At 43.9% G+C, this 21,846-nt stretch overlaps 1 protein-coding gene across 3 annotated transcripts; it reads right to left on the bottom strand.

Annotated features, from left to right (window-relative positions):
* Positions 1-769: 769 nt before the first annotated feature.
* Positions 770-9,806, bottom strand: etv5a (ETS variant transcription factor 5a). 3 transcript variants are annotated; one of them, XM_061842285.1, is made up of 13 exons: positions 9,581-9,806; positions 8,293-8,357; positions 8,095-8,170; positions 7,970-8,017; positions 7,619-7,669; positions 5,896-6,019; positions 5,525-5,821; positions 4,849-5,153; positions 3,405-3,467; positions 3,092-3,160; positions 2,686-2,855; positions 2,499-2,606; positions 770-2,380 (listed from the first exon to the last, which is right to left on the bottom strand). In XM_061842285.1, exons 2-13 carry the CDS (start codon positions 8,338-8,340, stop codon positions 2,150-2,152), a joined length of 1,590 nt encoding a protein of 529 aa, XP_061698269.1. In that variant the 5' UTR covers positions 8,341-8,357; positions 9,581-9,806; the 3' UTR covers positions 770-2,149. The 3 variants fall into 3 exon arrangements, with proteins under 3 accessions (XP_061698269.1, XP_061698271.1, XP_061698270.1); XM_061842287.1 differs by having other exon boundaries at positions 2,505-2,606; positions 9,581-9,804; XM_061842286.1 differs by lacking the exon at positions 9,581-9,806 and adding an exon at positions 9,095-9,196.
* Between the last annotated feature and the right edge of the window lie 12,040 nt (positions 9,807-21,846).

The following is a 21,846-nucleotide window of genomic DNA, read 5'->3' on the forward strand; positions in this document are numbered from 1 at the left end:
ATGAGAGCCTACTAGCAGATATCCTTCAGTACAAAACATTCCAATCCCAAGAAGCTTCTCTATGGGAACATGCGGTCAGGTAAAATACAGGCTACCAAGACTTGTGCAACACAATTGCCCATTAAACTGTAATTTACAGTATTCAAAGATAAAGCCTACGATGTCCTAAAAGTAGCATTGAGTGTTTTTTTTTTCAACATAAACCTGTGCAACAGCTGAGTTTGAGAGCCCTTTTGAGTGGTTAAAACATTTAGTCTAACCTATGAAAGTGAATCATCATCTACATATTTACTCACACAAGGTTTCTCAACAGGAGGAGGGGGTAATACATCCATCCATTTTCTTTGCCGCTTATCCTCACAAGGGTCACGGGGAGTGCTGGAGCCTATCCCAGCTGTCAACGGGCAGGAGGCGGGGTACATGGAGGCAACCAGCTACTCTCACAATCACACCTTGGGGTAATTTAGTGTGTCCAGTTAATGTTTCATGTTTTTGGGATGTGGGAGGAAACCCACGCAGGCACGGAAAACATGCAAACTCCACACAGGTGGGGCCGGGATTGAACCCGGGACCTTAGAACTGTGAGGTCAATGCTTTACTTTACTTTACGATACTTACTGACCCATCGTGCCACCCAGGGGATAATCCTTCACATAAAAATGTATCTGAAAGAAAATCATGTGACTCCTATCAGCTAGGTCAAGCTTTCAGCAGTAATGGAGGATCGATGGATGGAGGGTTAAGCTCATGAACACACCAGTACAGCAAGCAGTGAAGCATAGTGTTTATTTGACCCAGTACACATGACAAACTTAGCTGCGTAAGGAACATAATGTGAGAGGGGTGCTGTGGCAACAGAAGCATATACAAGCACAGTCTGTCCCTCTACACCCCGTAAAGTGGCTGTAGCTGGAACTCTGGCCCTTTACATGCCTTGTGATATCTAGATAGACAGATCAGCCTGCAGTGAGTCTTAAGAGTTTCTTTTTAAAAAAAAAAAGTTGCTGTCACCAGAACTTTACAGCAGATACATTAGAAAAAAAGTACTGCAGCCTTATAGCAAAAATATATTTATATAAGTTTTTAATGTTGCCCTCATTCCAAATAAAATACAGACACATACAAGTGTTCGTCCAGTGACAAAGTGATATGTAGGTGGACGCAGTCATGGCTGATTATATGCAAAGTCACCTTTGTCATTTTGGAGGTGTCTGAAAGGTTTGTGGTTTTTTTATTCTTCACATGCAATTGCACAATGCTCTAGTCAAACCCACACATCAGGAGAAGCTGGTTGACCACCACGGAGACAGCAATATCAAATGGGAAAAATAAAAAGTGACTAACTTGACCATAAATAAAAAGGTCTCTATGGCATATACATCCCTTATGAAAGAAAATTTTGAAAGAGTGCCAATTAGTTCTAAAATTGAACGATGGGCTGCAGTCTCCAAAGAGGGTGGTAGCAGATACAATCTCTTTCATGGACAGAACAACTGTAAAGAACACATATACAAGAGAGCAACAAACCTGTAATACGCTGTCTTTAAAGTCCCCAAAGTTGGCAATAAAAAGTGATATCTACAGAAATTATTAATAGTTACAAATAGGGGTGTTGGACAATCTGTTTATGCAACTCACAGCCCTTTCACTGATGTTTTAGATAAGGTGCAGAAGCAAAAAAACAAACAAAACAAAACAAAAAACCAGGGAGCAACAAACTTCTAGGTAACTCTAAAACAGTTCTGCATTTATTAAGTAGTTAAATTTTAGATTTCTCTAGATTAAGAAAATCAGATTGTCACAAAATAAAAAAACTCTTGTCGATCCACATACAAGAAGTGTGTAGTCTTTGCGTTATGTTTAAGGTGTTGAGGCCTTGTAGCTTTCTGCTGTGAAGGGGTACTTGATTTTGAGTACATCAGTCTCACAAACTCTCTCAATTTTGTCAAATCTTGTACCCTCGTCCATTGTTTGCAGTTGATCAATTTTTGTCCTAAAGTCACCAAGGGAGGATATCCACAAATGTGCTTGCAAGCCATTCTGCAGGTGCACCTCTGAATTTGTGTGTGTGTGTTTGTGGTTGTGTAGAGGGGTCGGGGGACAGAAGTCAATAGACTTTTGGAGTGTTTTTGTATGTTCGTGTGGTAGTTCAGTAGCTGCAACCATCGGGGAAGGGCAAGCCAGCAACACAATGATCTCCGCTATCCAGCAGGTAGGGAGCGTTCTCCTCATAGTGGGTGAGAGGCACGGTGTCGTCTTCTAGGCCCGGCAGGCTGTCCACGTCAGCCTTCAGGTTAGGCCTCTGGTTGTCGGGGAAGGCCATGGAAAAGAGGGCCTCGGGGTCACACACAAACTTGTACACGTACCGTTCACCGGCAACCTGAGCAGCAAAATTCAGTAGAAAACATTCGACTCAGACATCTTCAGATATCAACCTAGCGCCATACTGCGAACACTTGGCATGGAAAAGGATGCAAAGAAAGAATGGGGTAACGTGCCTTTACCTTCTGCATGATGCCCTTCTCGTAGTAGTAACGCAGAGAGCGGCTCAGCTTGTCGTAGTTCATTGCCGGTCTGTTCTTCTGGATGCCCCAGCGGCGAGCAACCTTAAGAATAGAGTCCATAGGTTACAAACTAAAACTGTACTGTCGATAACAGAAAATCTGCTGCAGCCCTGCCGCTTACCTCCTCAGGCTCAATTAGCTTAAACTCCATTCCCCGACCTGTCCAGGCGATAAAGTGCCCGTTGGCCGGGTCGTCTAGCAAAGTGACCAGAAATTGCCACAGTTGCAGGGATCCACGGCGCTGGTACGGAGGTCCGTCTCGAAAAATGGCGGACTCCTGCTTCACCTTACCTGCACGTGGGGTAGGAGAAGGTATCAAATTTAGAGGAGAAAAAAAAAACACAACAACAATAAAGCGAGTTGATGAACCCCGCACTTCACCATGGTCACAGTGTGATGAGACATTGCTGCTAGGTGGCAAGTGTGAAGTTGACTCACTATTCATTGTAATTCATGCAAGAGCAGAAGAATTCAGAAAATGCAGATATAAATCATAACCCCCCCCCAGAAAGAAAAAAAAATATCACCTTCTAATCTTTCAGGGACAACACAGGTATCGTCAAAGTAGAGTTGAGGATCTCTGTCGAAGGAGAAGCCTGGAGTTGAAAAGGTTTATTATTAGTACGTTTTCACAAGCAATCATGGAACAGTCCAAAGTGCAATGGATCGCTAGCATGGAGCATCCCACTTCCCCCTGACTGGTCATTTAAAATGCTGCTGACCTCGACTCATTCACGCATGCTGAGCCCAACACGGCTCAGGGGACACAAATGCCTCATAGACGAAACACTTCTAAACTCATGAGAAACAGAGAGAGAGGAAAAGAAAACAATAACTTACTTTCATGGTTATTTTGGTAGTAGCTCCCTGCTCTCCCATAGGATGAGTGACAGTTGGGCACTTCTGTAAAACAAAGACAGTGGGCATATAATTTTAGACCAGAGACAACCTTTGGTGTCATCTCAAATGTGCGCCACATCAAAATCCACCTCACAGCTGAAAGGTATATTTGGACTTTGTGTATAGCAATACAGAGCTTTAAATAGTATCTTTGATTTGCGTGATTGTCTTTTTGTTGATAAATATCAGTAAGTAGTGATGGATGGATCAGTGGCTGCTCCCAGTCACATTAAGCTGGAACTTCAACTGCCGCCCGCCTACGCACGCATATCTCGGAGTGGACTAAAACACAGATCTGAGTAGCAACACACAACCCACTCCAGCCCTCGCACGCCCACCAAGCTTTTAAACAGGATTAGTGCTATGGCTGCTGTGTTAAATCTCAATGATAATCAAGTTACAAGGAGCCGTCCCTCTGGGGGCTTGGGGCCTGGCTTCCGCTCGTCTCTACATACCAACCACGAAGCAATTGTTTATTATTCTGTGTCCCATCAACTGATAAGAGTGACAGAAATCAATCAACCTTGAGCAAGACTAGACACTGCAGGAAGTCAGTGCAGCAAAAGACACTAAATATCTGGTTTCAATTGCCTGTAGACAGTCCCAACCAATATCCCTGACATGGACATCCTCTGTTCATCTCGAGATGATAGCCCTGTGTGACGTAGGTGTTTAAAGGCCATAAGAAGCAAAGAGGATTTGTTATTACATCACTGCCAGTCCAGCAGGTCATCTACTCTGCAGAAAAGGGGAATAAATGATGTTGGGAGAATCCTAGCCTCCACAAAATTTAGAGCTTTTCAGGAAAAGAGGACATTTATGCCACAGAGCATAACAGCTGGGTGTGTGGGTGTTGGAAGGACAACAGTCAGTTGGTTGTTTGATTTAAAACATGTGACCAAACAGCGAATAGCTTTCATCGAGACTCACAGGTTCCCCCTCCCTCCCAGAAGGTGGGCCGACAAATGTTTGGTTCCTTCTTGCACCATAAAGTGGACACATTTAAGGCTTTTATGATAAACTCAACATGCCTTGCAGGCCACAAAGTCCTCTGAGAACTCTGGCCTCAATCTATTCCAGGTAGGCTCAGTGAGAAGCTTCTTTGCTACCTGGCTGGATGACCCATTTACTTTTTGCCCTTTGAGGCTTAGGCTGAGCTGAAAGACCCACTTTTACTTTACTGGCATAAAGAGGGAGGAATGATCAGATTAAACTCAGAAGGTGCAAGTGTGAAAGGGAGTACCTCTGCACCCATGCCACCATTACATGCTAAAACTTGCATTCATGTGTCAGCAGTCTGAGCAAACATGGTGAGGCACATTCCTCACACTGAGTTAGCTTTGGACTACCTGGCTCAAGGAACGACTTATGAACCGTCACTCACCGGAATCGAAACAGAAGTCGCGGGGCTCCTGCTTGATGGCCATCGGGTGAAAGGCAGTCCGACGCGGGGTAGCTGGTTGGCCTACGCTTGGGACGCCCTGTTCGGTGTATCTTGGGTCAATGAGTTCTTGTTTGAAGCCATGTGGGGGTACAGCCACCAGGGGTTCCGACATTTGCCGGTGGTACAGTGGCCGGCCCTCATGTGATCGACCATTGTTGTTAGTCAGCTGCGGCAGAAAGTGGGTGCGCCCTTGACTTTCGGATGGGGGAAATGGTAGAGATGGCTCTGACATCTGCCTCTGGAACCTAAAGATAGTTGGTGAAAATAAAATTACAGTTTAAGAACTACTGAAAGGGCATCTTTATCATCAGGCATACAATTTGTGAATTACGAAATTTGAAGCCTGATTTTCAGTCATAACAGAGAATGTGTGTTATGCAATGGACAAGGGTAAAACCAGGACGAACTGGTAGCCCATGATATTTTGTACAATGATCAGATACATTTGAACTGACTTTTAGAATACATTTGCTAATAATGGGAAATTCGCATTAGCACCACCTATAGGACATATTGTAACTGAAAGAACATGTGAGAACTCAAATTCTTACTGTAGTAGTTTGATTAGTTGGTATTGGTAATGGGCACAGCCCAGGCCTTTGGTGAAGCTGCTCACCTGTGTTCTGGTGTAAAGTTATTGCCATCCTGGCTGATTAGCGCACAAGGGACAGCAAATGGCGGGCTCTGGACTGAGTGTAGTGGCTGGTTTTGCGGGCCTGCAGTCTGTGTGAGGGGCTGTTGCTGCTGCGTGACCCGCAATCCAGGGTTCAGGTTGGCTACATTAGTGCGAGGGGGAGGAGTTGGCTCGTTGAGGGGGCGTGCTCCAGCTGTGATGGCAGACCCACATGGAGACACTGGCGTGGAAGGAGGGGTTAATGGTTTGAAGCCAGGTGTGGACTTCCTGTCACAGGCACTGAGCGTGAAAAGGTAAACGTCAACGAGAGGAATTGTTGTCATTCTTCCTAGAATATCTTCAGCCATTTTTACCTGTAGCTGTAAAGGCACTTCTCTCCACAGGGCATGGGACTTCTGTCCTGGTGGCAAGGGGACAGCTCTTTGGAAGGAGTCAGTTCACGTTTGATCTTGGTGGGTGGAGGTCCATGAAACATCACTGGACAGAATCAGAGATGACAAAACCGACATCATCAGATAATGTCCAGATACCACATACATAAGTGAAGCCATAGGCAGAAGTGCAGCAGTTATCTTAATCATATTTCGCATATCATGCGGGCAATGTCTGTATGTATTGCCTCATCTTTCCAGAGTCACTTAGCTGTTATTTATCCTCCATCTATGCCTCAGTGTTGTGTAACTAGTGCGACACACAAAACCCCTCAAACTTCACGTTTGAGTCCCGTTAAGACAGACCCATTCCCAATACCCACGATTTAGTGTGGCTGCAATCTAATGGGGGGTAAATGATTTTCTTCCCCCACTGCTGCTGTAACCATTAGACCAGAGATGGAGCCCTCTGCACACCGGCTGCAGTTACCAGGGCGCCGCATAATGGCCAGGAAGAAACTAGATCCTGGAGAGAAGAGGGCGTCAAATGATGAGGGCGTTGATGGACTGTGGCCGAGCAAACAACAAGCATGCAGTCCCTTGTGTGTACCTACTCTGAAGCTTAATGGTGGGGAAAAGATTTTCCTTTGCACTCCAATGATGCAAAACGGTTGATGCCACTATAGTCTACATCTTTACGCCCCAGTTACATTACGTGTGGAGTGAAGTACTGAGGCATCCCTCATTCTAGTAAACATGGAAGAAAATCAGAATGCCACTGTTCTGAGAACACTTGGACAATCGAAATACCAAAAAAAGGGTTTTCCCTGAACTGGTCAATTGATGTTGTGCTATTGCCGTCTGCAGCTCCCAACAGAAGGGTTTACGTCCCTCTACCTTTTCCAAAGTCTACTGGTAAAAAGCATAATGTATTCAGGAGCTACACAGTAGTGAGAGCTTTTCTATTTCTCACATGTACAAAAACTGTGGTTCACCAGTGCAGTCTCATGTTGACCATTTATCTTGCAATCTGGCCTTGAATTAGTGTGAGGGAACGCCTGCAGCCTGGCAACTGCAGCCACCGTCAGCAACTCATCTCACACCAACATAGAAGCAACATTGCAGGCTCTCTTTACTAAGATAGCTTTGACTATTTGAACACTCCACTTCTGAATCCAACATCATGCGAGAAGGCCGATAAAGCACACTGTCCACTCCAGCCACAACCAGCAGGATACCTTTCATGATAGGGGGGCGCGCACACACGCACGCACGCACACGCACGCACGCACACACACGCACAAAGCAGGGTGGATGTGGCAAGAGACTACCCTATCCGTTGGAATCTGGTCTGCTCCAACAGCGGGGCCCGAGTGCGGGAAAGTGTGAAATCAGATTAGAAGCTTGGCTCATGTGATGCCCCATGCCAATCGGCTGATTAAACTCAAAATGGTTGAGAGGGAGAGGCGGACAAGAGCGCACACACAAGCCCAACGCGGACTTCTGAGGACAAAAGATGAAGTTTGTCTACGACGGGATTAAGACATTTTAATTAACAATGGGTAACCTAGACTTTAGGTCATGTAATATTTGTAACAAATATTGTTAAATCAGGGTCTTGATGTAGGAATGGTTAAAACATCACAAGCAGCATCACAGGCAGCCTCTGGGTACACGGGCAACAACCACACCAAGGAGTACTCACAGCTATCTGACTGGAAGTCTGGGACAAACTGCTCATCATCTGGCACCTGGGCTGTGAGGAGAAAGAATGGCAAAAAGTTAAAACACAGCAACATTAAACATAAGCAAAAACATTGGGAAAAAAAAAACAACAATCGCTAACCACATGAAAAAAAAAAACAAAAAAAAAACGTCTGTTAGCAGGTTGTTACATGCAGGACTTTGGCTCCTTCCCTCTTGTTGCAAAACAAAAATGTACAGCAAGTTCACACTCAAGTTAATGTTCCACTCCAATACTCCAATTCAGCATTTAGCCAGAAACAAAACAATGGAACAACAAGGATTCTCAGATCACAAGTCAAACGAAGCTCACCTTCTGCAATCCAGATATCCTGCAGCTGACTGAGATCTTGGAAGAGTTCTGACAATTAGATGACAAAGACTTTAGGAGCATTCTCTTCTGAAATTGTAGACATAATTACAACCTAGGCGACACACCTTCTGTGTCCTGGGCGAGCTCAGTGTCAACAAACTTCCTCTTCCTGTCACTGCGGCTGTGTTCCTCAACACGAGACTGTTATGGGGAGGAATATGGGGAAATTGCACTTTAACGGTGGTCCAGTGACATTGAGGACAGGCAGATCTGCCAATCATGGATTGTGGGTCGTCCCACGTTATGTGACGTGTGTCACTTACGTTGGGCGGGACCATGAACGGGACCTGCTGGTCGTAGAAGCTGTCCATGTTGGGTTTCCGGTTTCCTGGGGGGATAGAGGGGGGGGGGGGGGTTAGTCCCAAAGTGATGGCGCTTTGCGGGTCACTGGAAGACACCAAAAGCGACACACATCATTTATGTCTGTCTTGTTCGCCATTCTGAAGCGAACATTCTTACTTCTTGAGATTTGACACTTGCTAGGCAAGAGGATGTCATACAATGCTTTTAACACTTGTAATACAGTTACATAAGACGGATTCATTGACTGTGAAGGCAAACGCTTGCCTGTATAATAAGCTTAGACATTGAAAAAAATCATCATAAAAGCTTCTCGTTGGGTGAGGAGTGGAGGGGGCCAACCCTTGGACCAATTACCATCACTATTATGAACTCTCGTCAGTAAGGAGGTGGGGAAAAAAAGTTGTATTTGTACAACAATAGGCAGCAGCATGCAGAGGCCTCCATTCTCACATCTCTCTGTAGGCCTCACGATATGACTCACTCTGCTATCGCTCGTTAATGGATGACGAATAAAGCATAGCTGGAGGCAATTACTGCAGACACTGAGCAGAAAGCACTTAGAACATGCGTGTGTATATGTAGCGCCATGTTCACCTCATACAAGTTAACATGTTTCAAAAGCACTGGCAAATACTACAACGACTGTATGTTTATCAAAGGTTGCAGCAGCGGAAAATGATATCAAATGGCTGAGAATGAAAAATAACAAGTGGTCGCTGAACGCATCACGGTCGACAATTAAAAACAAAAAGTGGAACGCACCAGCTACTGTTTGGATTTTCAAATCAAAATGTGCAACATTCACCAGGGAGGAACAAACGAAAGTTTCACTTTTTAGCTCCAGTGCACTAGATGGGTCACCCAACACCCCCTTACTCCTTCCCGCCCATCCCCCACCCTTCGTCACCTTGTTTTTGTCAATGAAGTGAAACTCGATCCGTGTGGAAACGCGCAAGAGGAGGGGAACCAATGGCCCCTCCATTCATAAACACACGCACGCACGCACCCACATACACACAGTACACTTCTACTTAAAAAAAAAAACGCAAATAATATAGCACCCGCATGCTTTTGATGATGAAATATGAATGAATTTATTTGTGGCGCACTCCCCCAAAAAAGTGCTCGTGGAAGTCAAGATGTTTTGCTAAAATGGCGTTGCGCTGCTTCGCCTCAAACAGCAGTCGTTTCGCCCAAAAGAAAATAAAAACTTCACCGCTGCCAACAAAACACACAAGGGAAGCTTACCTCGACCGGGTTTGTTCCCTCTTTTAGCAGGTAATGCGGTAGAAATGTCCACAAGTGGAGAGAAAAAAAACCCCGAACGAGTAGCTAGCGGTTGGAGCCGCACGCTCGGATGATATCGAGCGTCTCCACTCCCAAACTTGACTGAGGTCCTCGTTCATGGTTCCACTTGCTTTTCCCCTGAGCTTGAGCACAAAAGCGGAGACCCACACCGATTGGTCAAACAGACCTGTCTTTTGGCCTATGCAGCCAATGGAGGCGAGATAACTCATGATTATGTGGGAGATCCCGTTCGGCCAATCGGAGCGCGGTACTGACCTATTTTTATGAATGGCTGGATTTCATTCACTCTTTTTCCCTCTCAACCGTCGACGCCAAAGTTGATTTAAAGGACCAGCGTCAGTGGAAATGTACTCAAGAGCAACATAGTACTTCACAGACAGTACTCTGAGTGTCACTACTTCATTTGCTCCAATCATAACTAAACGGCGTGGATGTCACATAAAGTTGATTATAGGATTGATTCACAAGTTGCTTTTTGATGATCATAAAACACAATCACAGTACCCAAACCAAATTGCAAAACAATCCACCTTTTACCAGAATTAGGTAGCAGAATGCAAGTTACCTTGTTACCTTTCCAAAAGTGTGTGTCTGTTGACAAGAATGTATTGGGAACAAGTTACTCCCAAATAAAGGTTAAAGGTTATAAAATAAAGAAAAAATCCATCACTCTTTTGCCACCAAATTACAAGACCCCCAGGTTCTGTACACTAATGAAGGCATCTCTTTTAAACACCCATCCCAGCAACTGGAATGAAAGCAATAATCCCTCAAATCCCTGCAATGGAGATTATGGGACTAGGCCGGTGTCAACAATAGTAAATCATGATAAAATCCCCTTTCACACTGGCTAGCACAGATGCCATTTTCCCACTTTTTTTTGTATAAACAGCACTGAGATGGAGTTGGAAGCAACGTTGTGCTCATTTTTCATCTTCAGAGGCAGTCGCAGGTATAACAGAGACAGAATGCAGCCCGTTGCCCCTTTCACAACTCCACTGCCTTTTATCTGTGTCACTGTTCTGTACAACCGGCTCCAATGCTGAATGAGTGATCAAAGTTGTCTTGGCCAACTGATAGGGAATGCTACCTATCAAAATAATATTTTAAATAATCGTCTCTCTGTATTGGAGAGTTTCGCCTGCCACGAAAGGCCTCAAATGCAAATTTCCCACAATCAATGGCGTTTCACTGTATTTCACCTTTGGAGCCAGTATCAGCAGGGACTTTGCTCTAGAATCTGTATGGTGCAAAGCAAAGCAAGGCAAAGTAAATGTATTTGTACTGGGCATTTTATACACAACTCAATGTGCTTTACATGATTGAAACCCTTCAAATAAATGGAAGTAATCGAAAACATATGAGAAAAAAGAAGAGTGTTTGACCTGCATTTGAAAACGTTCACACTTGGGGGTGATGTCACCTCTGAAGGCAATTTATGACAAATATTTTTTTGCAATATAAGAGCTAAATTCTGCTTCACCATGTTTGCCTTTGACCTGAGTCAGACGATCTCAGAGCCCTGCTGGGTTTGTTTCCCATTAGGATTTCTTTTATGTATTCGAGACCTAAACCATTTAGTGATTTATAGACCAGTAACAGAACTTTAAAATCTATTCTAAAGCTTATTGGAAGCCAGTGTAAGGACTTTAGAATTGCAGCTCAATGCTCTGACCTTTTTGTTCTGGTCATAACCCGACCTGCAGTATTCTGAATGAGCTGCCGCTGTTTAATGCTCTTTTGGGGAGTCCAGTCAGAAGACCATTACAGTACAATGCAGATGAACTTTCCCAATTAGTGTATCAACAAGGCACAGGTTAACGGAATTTCTAAATATGTTGATGGCCACATTTCCAAAAACTGAAGGCCCCTGAGAAAATCTTCCCATTTGTCCCTCATGTTTGCATTCACAAGGGGGTCTTCTACACGGAGGTAACCAGTCAGAGCAAAGGTGGTGGTCTTATAGACAAATATGGAGAAAGCGGATACAAAACTGGGTCAAACAGAAGTAGCTGTCAGAGGGGCCTTTTCTTCACGCTCATATGACAAAAACAAGTTTTTTTTTCATTATTAATGAAATTGACCCATCTGTACTTAATCAATGTTAGAAAGTTTCACTCTCTGCAGGTCTAAAAAAAAACAAAATTCTTTACAGCGAAAATAAATCCCTTCAACACGAAACACTCACTTCTCCCGCCTTGTTGTGCTGAAGGCATTTGTCATATTCAAATACATCACAGCATAATGCAGCCCTATGGGGGGCACAAACCAGTGCAATCTGTAGGCCGGTCCCAAGCCCGGATAAATACAGAGGGTTGCGTCAGGAAGGGCATCCGGCGTAAAAACTGTGCCAAAGAAATATGAGCATTCATCTAAAGAATCCCATACCCGATCAGTCGTGGCCCGGGTTAACAACGCCCGCCCCCGGCACTGCTAACCTGCAGGGCGTCGGTGGAAATTCAGCTACTGTGGGTCGAAGACAAAGAAGAGGAGGAAACCGGATCCAGCATCAGAAGAAAAAGAGGAATGCACAGAGCCTACAACTGAGTGTAGGGACTTTGAATGTTGGGACTATGACAGGAAACGCTCAGGAGTTGGTGGACATGATGATTAGGAGAAAGGTTGATATTCTGTGCATTCAAGAGAGCAGGTGGAAAGGTAGTAAGGCTAGAAGTTTGGGAGCAGGGTTTAAATTATTCTACCACGGAGTAGATGGGAAGAGAAATGGAGTACGAGTTATTTTAAAGGAAGAGCTGGCTAAGAATGTCTTGGAGGTGAAAAGAGTATCAGATCGAGTGATGAGACTAAAATTTGAAATTGAGGGTGTTATGTATAATGTGGTTAGCGGCTATGCCCCACAGGTAGGATGTGACCTAGAGTTGAAAGAGAAATTCTGGAAGGAACTAGATGAAGCAGTTCTGAGCATCCCAGACAGCGAGAGAGTTGTGATTGGTGCAGATTGTAATGGACATATTGGTAAAGGAAACAGGGGCGATGAAGAAGTGATGGGTAAGTATGGCATCCGGGAAAGGAACTTTGAGGGACAGATGGTGGTGGACTTTGCAAAAAGGATGGAGATGGCTGTAGTGAACACTTATTTCCAGAAGAGGGAGCAACATATAGTGACCTACAAGAGCGCAGGTATAAGCACGCAGGTGGGTTATATTTTGTGCAGGCGATGTAATCTGAAGGAGGTTACTGACTGTAAAGTAGTGGTAGGGGAGAGTGTAGCTCGACAGCATAGGATGGTAGTATGTAGGATGACTCTGGTGGTGGGTAAGAAGATTAAGAAGACAAAGGTAGAGCAGAGAACCATGTGGTGGAAGCTGAGAAAGGAAGAATGTTGTGCGGCCTTCCGGAAAGAGGTGAGACAGGCTCTCGATGGACAGCAGAAACTCCCGGAAGACAGGACTACGACAGCCAAGGTATTCAGAGAGACAGGCAGGAGAGTACTTGGTGTGTCATCTGGTAGGAAAGGGGAGAAGGAGACTTGGTGGTGGAACCCCAAAATACAGGGAGTCATACAAGGAAAGAGATTAGCGAAGAAGAAGTGGGATACTGAGAGGACTGAGGAGAGGCGAAAGGAGTACATCGAGATGCGACGTAGGGCAAAGGTAGAGGTGGCAAAGGCTAAACAAGAGGCATATGAAGACATGTACACCAGGTTGGACATGAAAGAAGGAGAAAAGGATCTCTACAGGTTGGCCAGACAGAAGGATAGAGATGGGAAGGATGTGCAGCAGGTTAGGGTGATTAAGGAAAGAGATGGAAATGTGTTGACTGGTGCCAGTAGTGTGCTAAATAGATGGAAAGAATACTTTGAGAAGTAGATGAATGAAGAAAATGAGAGAGAAGGAAGAGTTGAAGAGGCAAGAGTGAAGGACCAGGAAGTGGAAATGATTACTAAGGGGGAAGTCAGAAAGGCACTACAAAGGATGAAAAATGGAAAGGCAGTTGGTCCTGATGACATACCGGTAGAGGTATGGAAGCAATTTGGAGAGATGGCTGTGGAGTTTTTGACCAACTTATTCAACAGAATACTAGCGGGCGAAAAGATGCCTGAAGAATGGAGGAAAAGTGTGCTAGTTCCCATTTTTAAGAACAAAAGGGATGTTCAGAGCTGTGGGAACTATAGAGGAATAAAGTTGATGAGCCACACAATGAAGTTATGGGAAAGACTAGTGGAGGCTAGACTCAGGACAGAAGTAAGTATCTGCGAGCAACAGTATGGTTTCATGCCTAGAAAAAGTACCACAGATGCATTATGTGCCTTGAGGATGCTCGTGGAAAAGTATAGAGAAGGTCAGAAGGAGCTACATTGTGTCTTTGTGGATCTAGAGAAAGCCGATGACAGAGTACCAAGAGAGGAACTGTGGTACTGCATGCGTAAGTCTGGTGTGGCAGAGAAGTATGTTAAAATAGTACAGGACATGTATGATGGCAGCAGAACAATGGTGAGGTGTGCCTTAGGTGTGACGGAGGAATTTAAGGTGGAGGTGGGACTGCATCAGGGATCAGCTCTGAGCCCCTTCCTGTTTGCAGTGGTAATGGATAGGCTGACAGATGAGGTTAGACTGGAATCCCCTTGGACCATGATGTTCGCAGATGATATTGTGATAGGCAGTGAAAGCAGGGAGCATGCAGAGGAACAATTAGAAAGGTGGAGACATGCACTGGAAAGGAGAGGAATGAAGATTGGCCAAAGTAAAACAGAATATATGTGCGTGAATGAGAAAAGTGGAGGGGGAAGAGTGAGGCTACAGGGAAAAGAGATAGTGAGGGTGGACGACTTCAAATACTTAGGGTCAACAATCCAGAGCAATGGTGAGTGTGGTAAGGAAGTGAAGAAACGGGTCCAAGCAGGTTGGAACAGCTGGCGGAAGGTGTCTGGTGTGTTATGTGACAGAAGAGTCTCTGCTAGGATGAAGGGCAAAGTTTATAAAACAGTGGTGAGGCCGGCCATGATGTACGGATTAGAGACGGTGGCACTGAAGAAACAACAGGAAGCAGAAATGGAGGTGGCAGAAATGAAGATGTTGAGGTTCTCGCTCGGAGTGACCAGGTTGGATAGGATTAGAAATGAGCTCATTAGAGGGACAGCCAAAGTTGGATGTTTTGGAGACAAAATTCGAGAGAGCAGACTTCGATGGTTTGGACATGTTCAGAGGCGAGAGAGTGAGTATATTGGTGGAAGGGTGCTGAGGATGGAGCTGCCAGGCAAAAGGGCGAGAGGAAGACCAAAGAGAAGGTTTATGGATGTGGTGAGGGAAGACATGAGGGCAGTTGGGGTTAGAGAGGAAGATGCAGGAGATAGGCTAAGATGGCAAAAGATGACACGCTGTGGCGACCCCTAACCGGACAAGCCGAAAGGAAAAGAAGAAGAAGAAGAAATACATCACAGCATACTCTGGCATTGATCGTCGTCTAATTTTCTTCACAATTCCGTGTCGCTGTGTGAGACGCATAATATCCCAGTTCCCCAGAGTTCTGTATTAAAGGTGAGTAACTTCTGGATCTTCTGTTCGGGTTTTGATGCAGCATCACATTTGGTCATGCCTCAGGTCAGCAGATTTCAGTTAGATGAAGATTGTGTAGGTGAAAGTGTGGACAAAAATCGTAGCTCTAAAATTCAATTGTAGGCAATTTAAGCGTGAAATAGTTGAACCCCACCAGGTCACGAGCACACTTTTTTTTTCCGGCAAGGATGTGATGGGTGCTTATTGGGAGGCATGTAGAGGGCAAGTGCATTGTGTTGCTCCGGTTTAAAATAAACGCAGCATGTATGCGGACTGTGCTTTTTGCTGTGAGGTCAGGATGACTTCCTCATCCCTCGAAAGGCCGACTACCGCCAGTGTAGGTCAGTGTGACGCCAACGTAATTTGCCCAAGTCTAATTTGGGCTAATCCTGTTCTGTATTTAGCCAAAGAATTCTAACTCAGAAGAATCATGCTTTGTTTGTGCAGAAAGACATACACATAAAAGTACATCATCACAGTAAATTTATATTGGGCATTGCATGTCCAATACAAATCATACAGTTTTCGTGTCTAATGAAAAACAGGCATCTATAATTTTTGTCGTTGTTTTCTTTTTCACAAAATTTGGAGATTTGTGATTTTTGTTGTACAGCATCCTAACATCAGCATCATCAGTGTCCAATGAAAAAACACATTTCCATACTGCTTGTATCTGTTTCGCCATCTAAAATTATTCACAAATCCAGAGATATTTGGTCATTGGCTTTTACGATTAAGAATTTTTGTATTATGAAGCTGTCCAACAAAACGCACATACTGTAGTGTAAAGTTTTAATCACAAAATTTGAAGATTGAAGACTTCCTCCCCTTTTTAGCCCCAAAATAAATTACTGTTATTAGTGTTTTCCTGAACAATAGAAAATTGCAGTCCAATGAAATATATGCCTCTCCATGTGTCATTAATTCATACATTTCTGATTTTCACCAAAAAAATCAAAAATATTTTGGGAATAAGGCAGAGTTTTCTTTGGACAGACACAATTTGCTGTCTGTGCAATCTGTGCAAATATGTGTATCATCACGTTTTTTCTTCTCTTTTTATCTAAAAAAGAGCAAAGAATGCTGATTTTGTTTTATGGATAACCCCCCCACCCAAACAACAACAAAAAAAAATCCAGAGAGAGATGTTTCAAAATGCATCTACATTTAGCTTTTATTTACTTTTTTCCTGTCTAATTTTTTCTTCTCTAAATCTTTTCTTCTTTAATAAGGAAAACTAATGGCTACTTTTGTTATATCCATAAGCAAAAAAGCATCAGTCTGCTAACATGTAAAGTTCCCGTCACTTCTGTCGAAAAAAATCCTATCTCGAAATCTCAGATGATTTGTTTTTGTTTTCTCCAATCCTCACACCCTATCAAAAACAAAGTAATATAATATGCAGTTTTTATGTTTATTAATGAATAAACAGATCTGAAGCTATAAGCTTTTCTTTGGGTTGCAAACATATCACACATCCAATAATCCACATGGCATATTTTTCTTGTTGTCTGCAACCAAATAAGTAAAATCTGCAGATGCATGCTTTTCGATGGACAGCTATAAGTTGGTAAAGCAGTCATATTTTCCCTAACTTTGTGACGTCTATCAAACGATTTTGGCTGAAGTTTTTTTTTTTTTTTTTTTTTTTTTTAAAGTCTAGCCTTTGGGTGCTGGATATTCTATGAGTGAGGGACAAGATGTGACATGATGGCTATTAATAGCACTTTGCCAGATAATTCCTGCCTTGTTATCTTTCCAGCCACGCTCAAGAAGCCTCGCCAGAGGCACACTCTTCTTCTCAGTTGTGTAAGCCACGCTTTCCCTTTCTGATCTCTACATTTTCTTCCCTCTCGTTCTTGAACTATTTCTTCTCTTAATATCTCTTGTTTATCACTTTGGAGTGTCACTGTGAGAAGCAACCCGACCACAGACGAGCACTCAAAAGAACTTCGTATGGTTTAAGCTTAATGGTTCCTGTCCTGGGGCCTTTCACATTAGTTCATGTTAGCATGCTAATTTGGACCATTAGAAAATAAGCCAGTGCTGAGGAAAAATGTCCTGATGATAGCAATACAGAAAATTCAGCAAAGGAATACGGATGAGTGGGTATGGAGCTTTTTCTAAATAAATAGATTAAAGAAAAAGTTTATAAACCCGTCTGAATTACCTGGACTTCTGCATGAACTAATGATGAAATATGATCCGACCATAACGATAGACATCCATACACCCATCCATTTTCTTAGCCACTTATACTCACAAGGGTCGCAGGACTGTTGGAGCCTATCCCACCTGTCATCGGGCAGGAGGCAGAGTACACCCAAACTAGTTGCAAGGCAGTTGCATGGCACGTGGAAACAGACAACAGTTGCACTCACAATCACACCAAGAGTGTCCAATTAATGTTGCATGTTTTTGGGATGTGGGAGGAAACTGGAGTGCCTGGAGAAAACCCAGGCAGGCACAGGGAGATCATGGAAACTCCACACAGACGGTGCCGGGATTGAACCCTTGACCTCAAAACTGTGAGGCCAATGCTGTACACCTGCTCCAACAATAGACAAACATTTTATTTCAACCAATTACATAAAATGTAATGTTTTGTTTTTATCGGATACACTAGGCAAACAGTGCTGAGTTGGAATAGTATTTGTACCCTTGTGTCTGATAGAGGCCCCATATATCAGTGGGTAGAGCATTGGTTTGGTAAACCAGGGGTCGTGAGTTCATATCTCATTGGGGCCTCTACTCCCCAAGAGGGGTTGCGTCAGGAAGGGCATCCAGCGTAAAAACTGTGCCAAACAAATATGAGCGTTCATCTGAGATGTTTAGCTGTGGTGACTTGTCTAATGATATCTTCAAGAGCTAATTGGAGTCAGCCAACCTAGAGTCCTATAAAACACCTACAAGTCTCTCCTCCCTGAGCTGGACCATAATGTGCACAAAATAACTCCCCAAAGATTTATGACTGAATATTTTGATGAAGCCAGAAAGGGTGACAAAAGTAGCTCTAAAAGCCTTGACATTGCACAATTCTCAAAATACCCAGGACTAACACATAAACAGAGCTACTTCACCCATTTTGATGTACACAACACCTTCGACATCTCCAGAATCATTGCTACACAGTACTTACTTACTCTGGCTGCTGTCAGAATGTCCTCAACAGAAAAAAAACATGCAAGGCCGCATGCAGCGACAGCAGTTTTCAGCTGGCAGAGGCTTTAGTAGACACACTAGATGGGTTCTCTCTCAGGTGGTCACCTGTACATGCATGACAACATCCACACTTATTCTAGGGCCCAAAGGGTCCACATTGCCAAGCCGGGATGATTGTTGTCCCATAGCCCTTACACCAGTATTCAAAATGTTCTTGAGAGAATTGTCATGAACTACAAGGTAGAATTAAAAAGTAATACTTGTCGGTTTGAACCAGAGAGCTATGATTGAATTTCTTGTTTTGGAAAGGGAACCAGCACTAAACATTTTCAAAAGATTGAGATATGTGGATTGGGAAGATGCAATCTGCTACACCTCTGTCGAAAAGTGGGACTCCAGGATCCAATGAGAAGAAAAAGAAGGAGCTCTTGAAGTCATTAGTTAATCTAGCTGGACCACCATAACCCATTCCACATACCCGATCAGTTAATCACTTTTTTTTTGGGGTGGGCGGGCTTTAAAAGAAAAAGTGAGGGGTCAGCACTTGTCTTATGATGAACAAGTAAACCAAGCTGCAAAACCTTGGTGAAAGCACAGGCGACAGAATTTTATGAAGCTGGCGTACTGTACATGCTGTTGTTCATCAATGGATTGTCAGTGTTGAGAAAAAGGGAGATTGAAAGTAATAAAACAATCCTCACATTTTTAGCTTTATTTATATGTATGTTGCCTTTCTAATACAATAAAATTGTGCTCATTCATTTTTGACTGCCCCTCATATGTCAGAAACACCATTGACGTCACAGTAGACGCTCACCAATATGGTTATAGGAAGAACCACTCCACTGAGGACACTATCTCTTCAATGGTCCTCACCTCTCTCAACCACCTAAAGACACCTACAGTATGTGCACCATCAGGCCACCCACATTGGTGCAGAAACTGCACACACTAAAATTGAGCTCCTCCCATTCCAACTGAGTGCAGGACTTTCCAACCAATCGACCACAGAGTCACAGGATCCATGGCGTTTCTTCTTCCGTCATGAGTCTCAAAACTGTTTCTTTTTACGGCTGAATGCTGACTCCCCTTCTCTTCCCTATGCGGACTTATGACTCCTCAGCCAAAACTTGTACTATCACATCTTAAGTTCGTGTATGACACGGTTGTGGTAGGATGCCACACCAACTGGGATAATCTTCATACAGGGGGGAGATGGAAAACCTGCAAAGCTGGTGAAGTGACAACAACCTCTGCAACAACTGGAAGAAAGCCAAGGAGAAGATTGTGGAGATTGAGAGAAACAAATAACAGCTTCCATTACGGAACATCAGTGAAGCCGACTGTGAAAGTATTCTCCAATTTTAAGAACGTGGGCATCCAGTTGAACCATGAAGTCACCTGGAACAACAGCACCCGAGCCTGGTTAGGAAAGCATGCCGGTCCTGCCGAAAATGTAGTAACGCTGGTCTGAGGGGCTCTATCCTAATGCAGTTCTAAAAATGTGTGGTAGAGATGGCTTTCTGTCCTACCAATTCTGCGTGGTGTGGCAGCTCCACAGTAGCAGCAAAGTCAGCTCTCCAAGGGGTGGTGAAGAGTCCTCATTCCACCACTAACAGCTTTGCTTCCAGTGGTAAGAGGGTGTGGAGAATCCAAAGGAAACCAATATGCCTGAGAAATATTTTCTTCCTCAAAGCCGAAAGACTTCTGAACACTAGTGATGGTCTCTAACGGACAACACAGCCATTTAGACAGCCTTTTGGATTTGCATTCACACCGTCACTGAATGGGATTTGAACCAACGCTGCCTGCAAAAAAGCCAGCCAAATGTACCACAACACCATCAATGACTACATGCATGTGTTGTATTTTAAACTAAATACAGATCAAGTACCTCATACCATTGAAAACAACTGCACATTAAATATCAGTAAATGTGCAACAGCCTGCAGAATATGACTACTCTTTTTGTATTACTTTATCTATGGTGCACTATTTTTGTTGGTGAAATATTCTTTCAGCTTTACTAATGCACTTTGGTGTTATTTATTGCTGACTGCGACTTGACCATCAGCAACCAATTTAATTCCAAGCATGGTAGTATTTTTATTAGAATGAAAAATAAACACAAACGTTCATCAGTCCTAAGGTAAGACAGATTGCCTATAAATGGATAAGGTTGAGTACTGTTGCCAGCTCGCACTGCACCCTGCTCCCTGTGGAACCTCCCACAGATGGTAAGCACATGAGAAGGGGGAACCACATTACCCTTTCGGGCTGTGCCCGGCCGGGCCCCATGGGTGCAGGCCCAGCCACCAGGGCCTCACCTTCGAGCCCCACCTCCAGGCCTGGCTCGAGAGGGGTGCCTCGGTGACTCGTGTCCAGACAAGGGAAACCTCAATTCATTTGCATTTTTCTTCATTGAAGTCTCATAGGTCTGCTTTGTCTGGTCTCTCACCTATGACCTGTTTGTCATGGATTACCTTACTAGGCGCGTGAAGCCCCAGACAATGTAACACCGAGGAAGGAAAATTGTTTTAATTGCTGAGTTTAATTACAGTACAATACATAATGCAGTATTTGTGTTGGATGTATGTCTTTTAAGGGAATTGGTGTACTGAGTGACATTTGGAGCTGGAGTTAGGTTACAATAATTCAGTGTAACTCACAGGTGACGAGCGTGGACAACAGCATTTCAGGGCGAATGTTCTCATTTTGCACTCATGTTTGACTGGTTTTCATTTTGAATAAATGGGTAAAAGTGCATTAGTGACTGTGGCCATTACAGTTCCTTAATTACTTTCCCCCCCGACTCAAGTGGTAAGGTACCAGAAGCTTGCTCATACTTCAAATTTTAGCTTACAATACGGCACAAAAAAAGCAATCAATTAATAGCTTGTAACTCTAAAGCCATGTAAATTGGAGGATTTGTAGACTACAGTATCATTGTATTGTACTGGATTATTAATTCATCCCTCCTCTCTTGCACTGTTGTACCTGCATCTTTTAAAACAGCTGTTAGTAGACGCTTACAATACTTACAAAGTGCTCCTCGGGGCCGTAGCCTTACCAGTCCACCAGATACTTGGATAGAACGGCCCCCCATCTCTGAATTTGACGCATCCACGTCTACAATGAATTGGTGGTGGGGGTCCGGCGGGATGAGGCAAAGCTGGCCTTAAGTTTACAGAAGGCCGCCTGGCAACTTGGGCTCCAACTGAATTTGGTATGGGCCATGCGTGTAATGGTGCCGCGGCTGTGCTAAAATTCCGGATAAATTTTCCATGAAAATTTGTGAATCCAATAAACCTCTGAAACTCCTTACGTGAACTGGGCGCAGGCATAGCAGAGGATGGCCTCCACCTTGCGGGTGGCACGAACGGGGCTCGAGGGTGGACCCAAATGCACAACTCAAGAGACAAGCAGACAGTGCAGAGGAAACCTTTATTCGGTCCAAGATCTGGGATCAGGCAGACAGTCCAAACAATCAGAAGTAATAGTACAGCAGGCTTACGAGGGTGGTCAGTG

This window comes from Syngnathoides biaculeatus, chromosome 14 (genome assembly GCF_019802595.1).
Source record: "Syngnathoides biaculeatus isolate LvHL_M chromosome 14, ASM1980259v1, whole genome shotgun sequence".
Lineage (NCBI taxonomy): Eukaryota > Metazoa > Chordata > Actinopteri > Syngnathiformes > Syngnathidae > Syngnathoides > Syngnathoides biaculeatus.

Excerpts from the sequence above, each read along its gene's own strand:
- etv5a (XM_061842285.1), bottom strand. The coding sequence starts at position 8,340 with ATGGACAGCTTCTACGACCAGCAGGTCCCGTTCATGGTCCCGCCCAAC. Across the intron at positions 8,018-8,094 it reads GCTCGCCCAGGACACAGAAG|AACTCTTCCAAGATCTCAGT; the intron begins GTGTGTCGCCTA and ends TCTAATTGTCAG. Across the intron at positions 6,020-7,618 it reads AGACTTCCAGTCAGATAGCT|TGATGTTTCATGGACCTCCA; the intron begins GTGAGTACTCCT and ends GATTCTGTCCAG.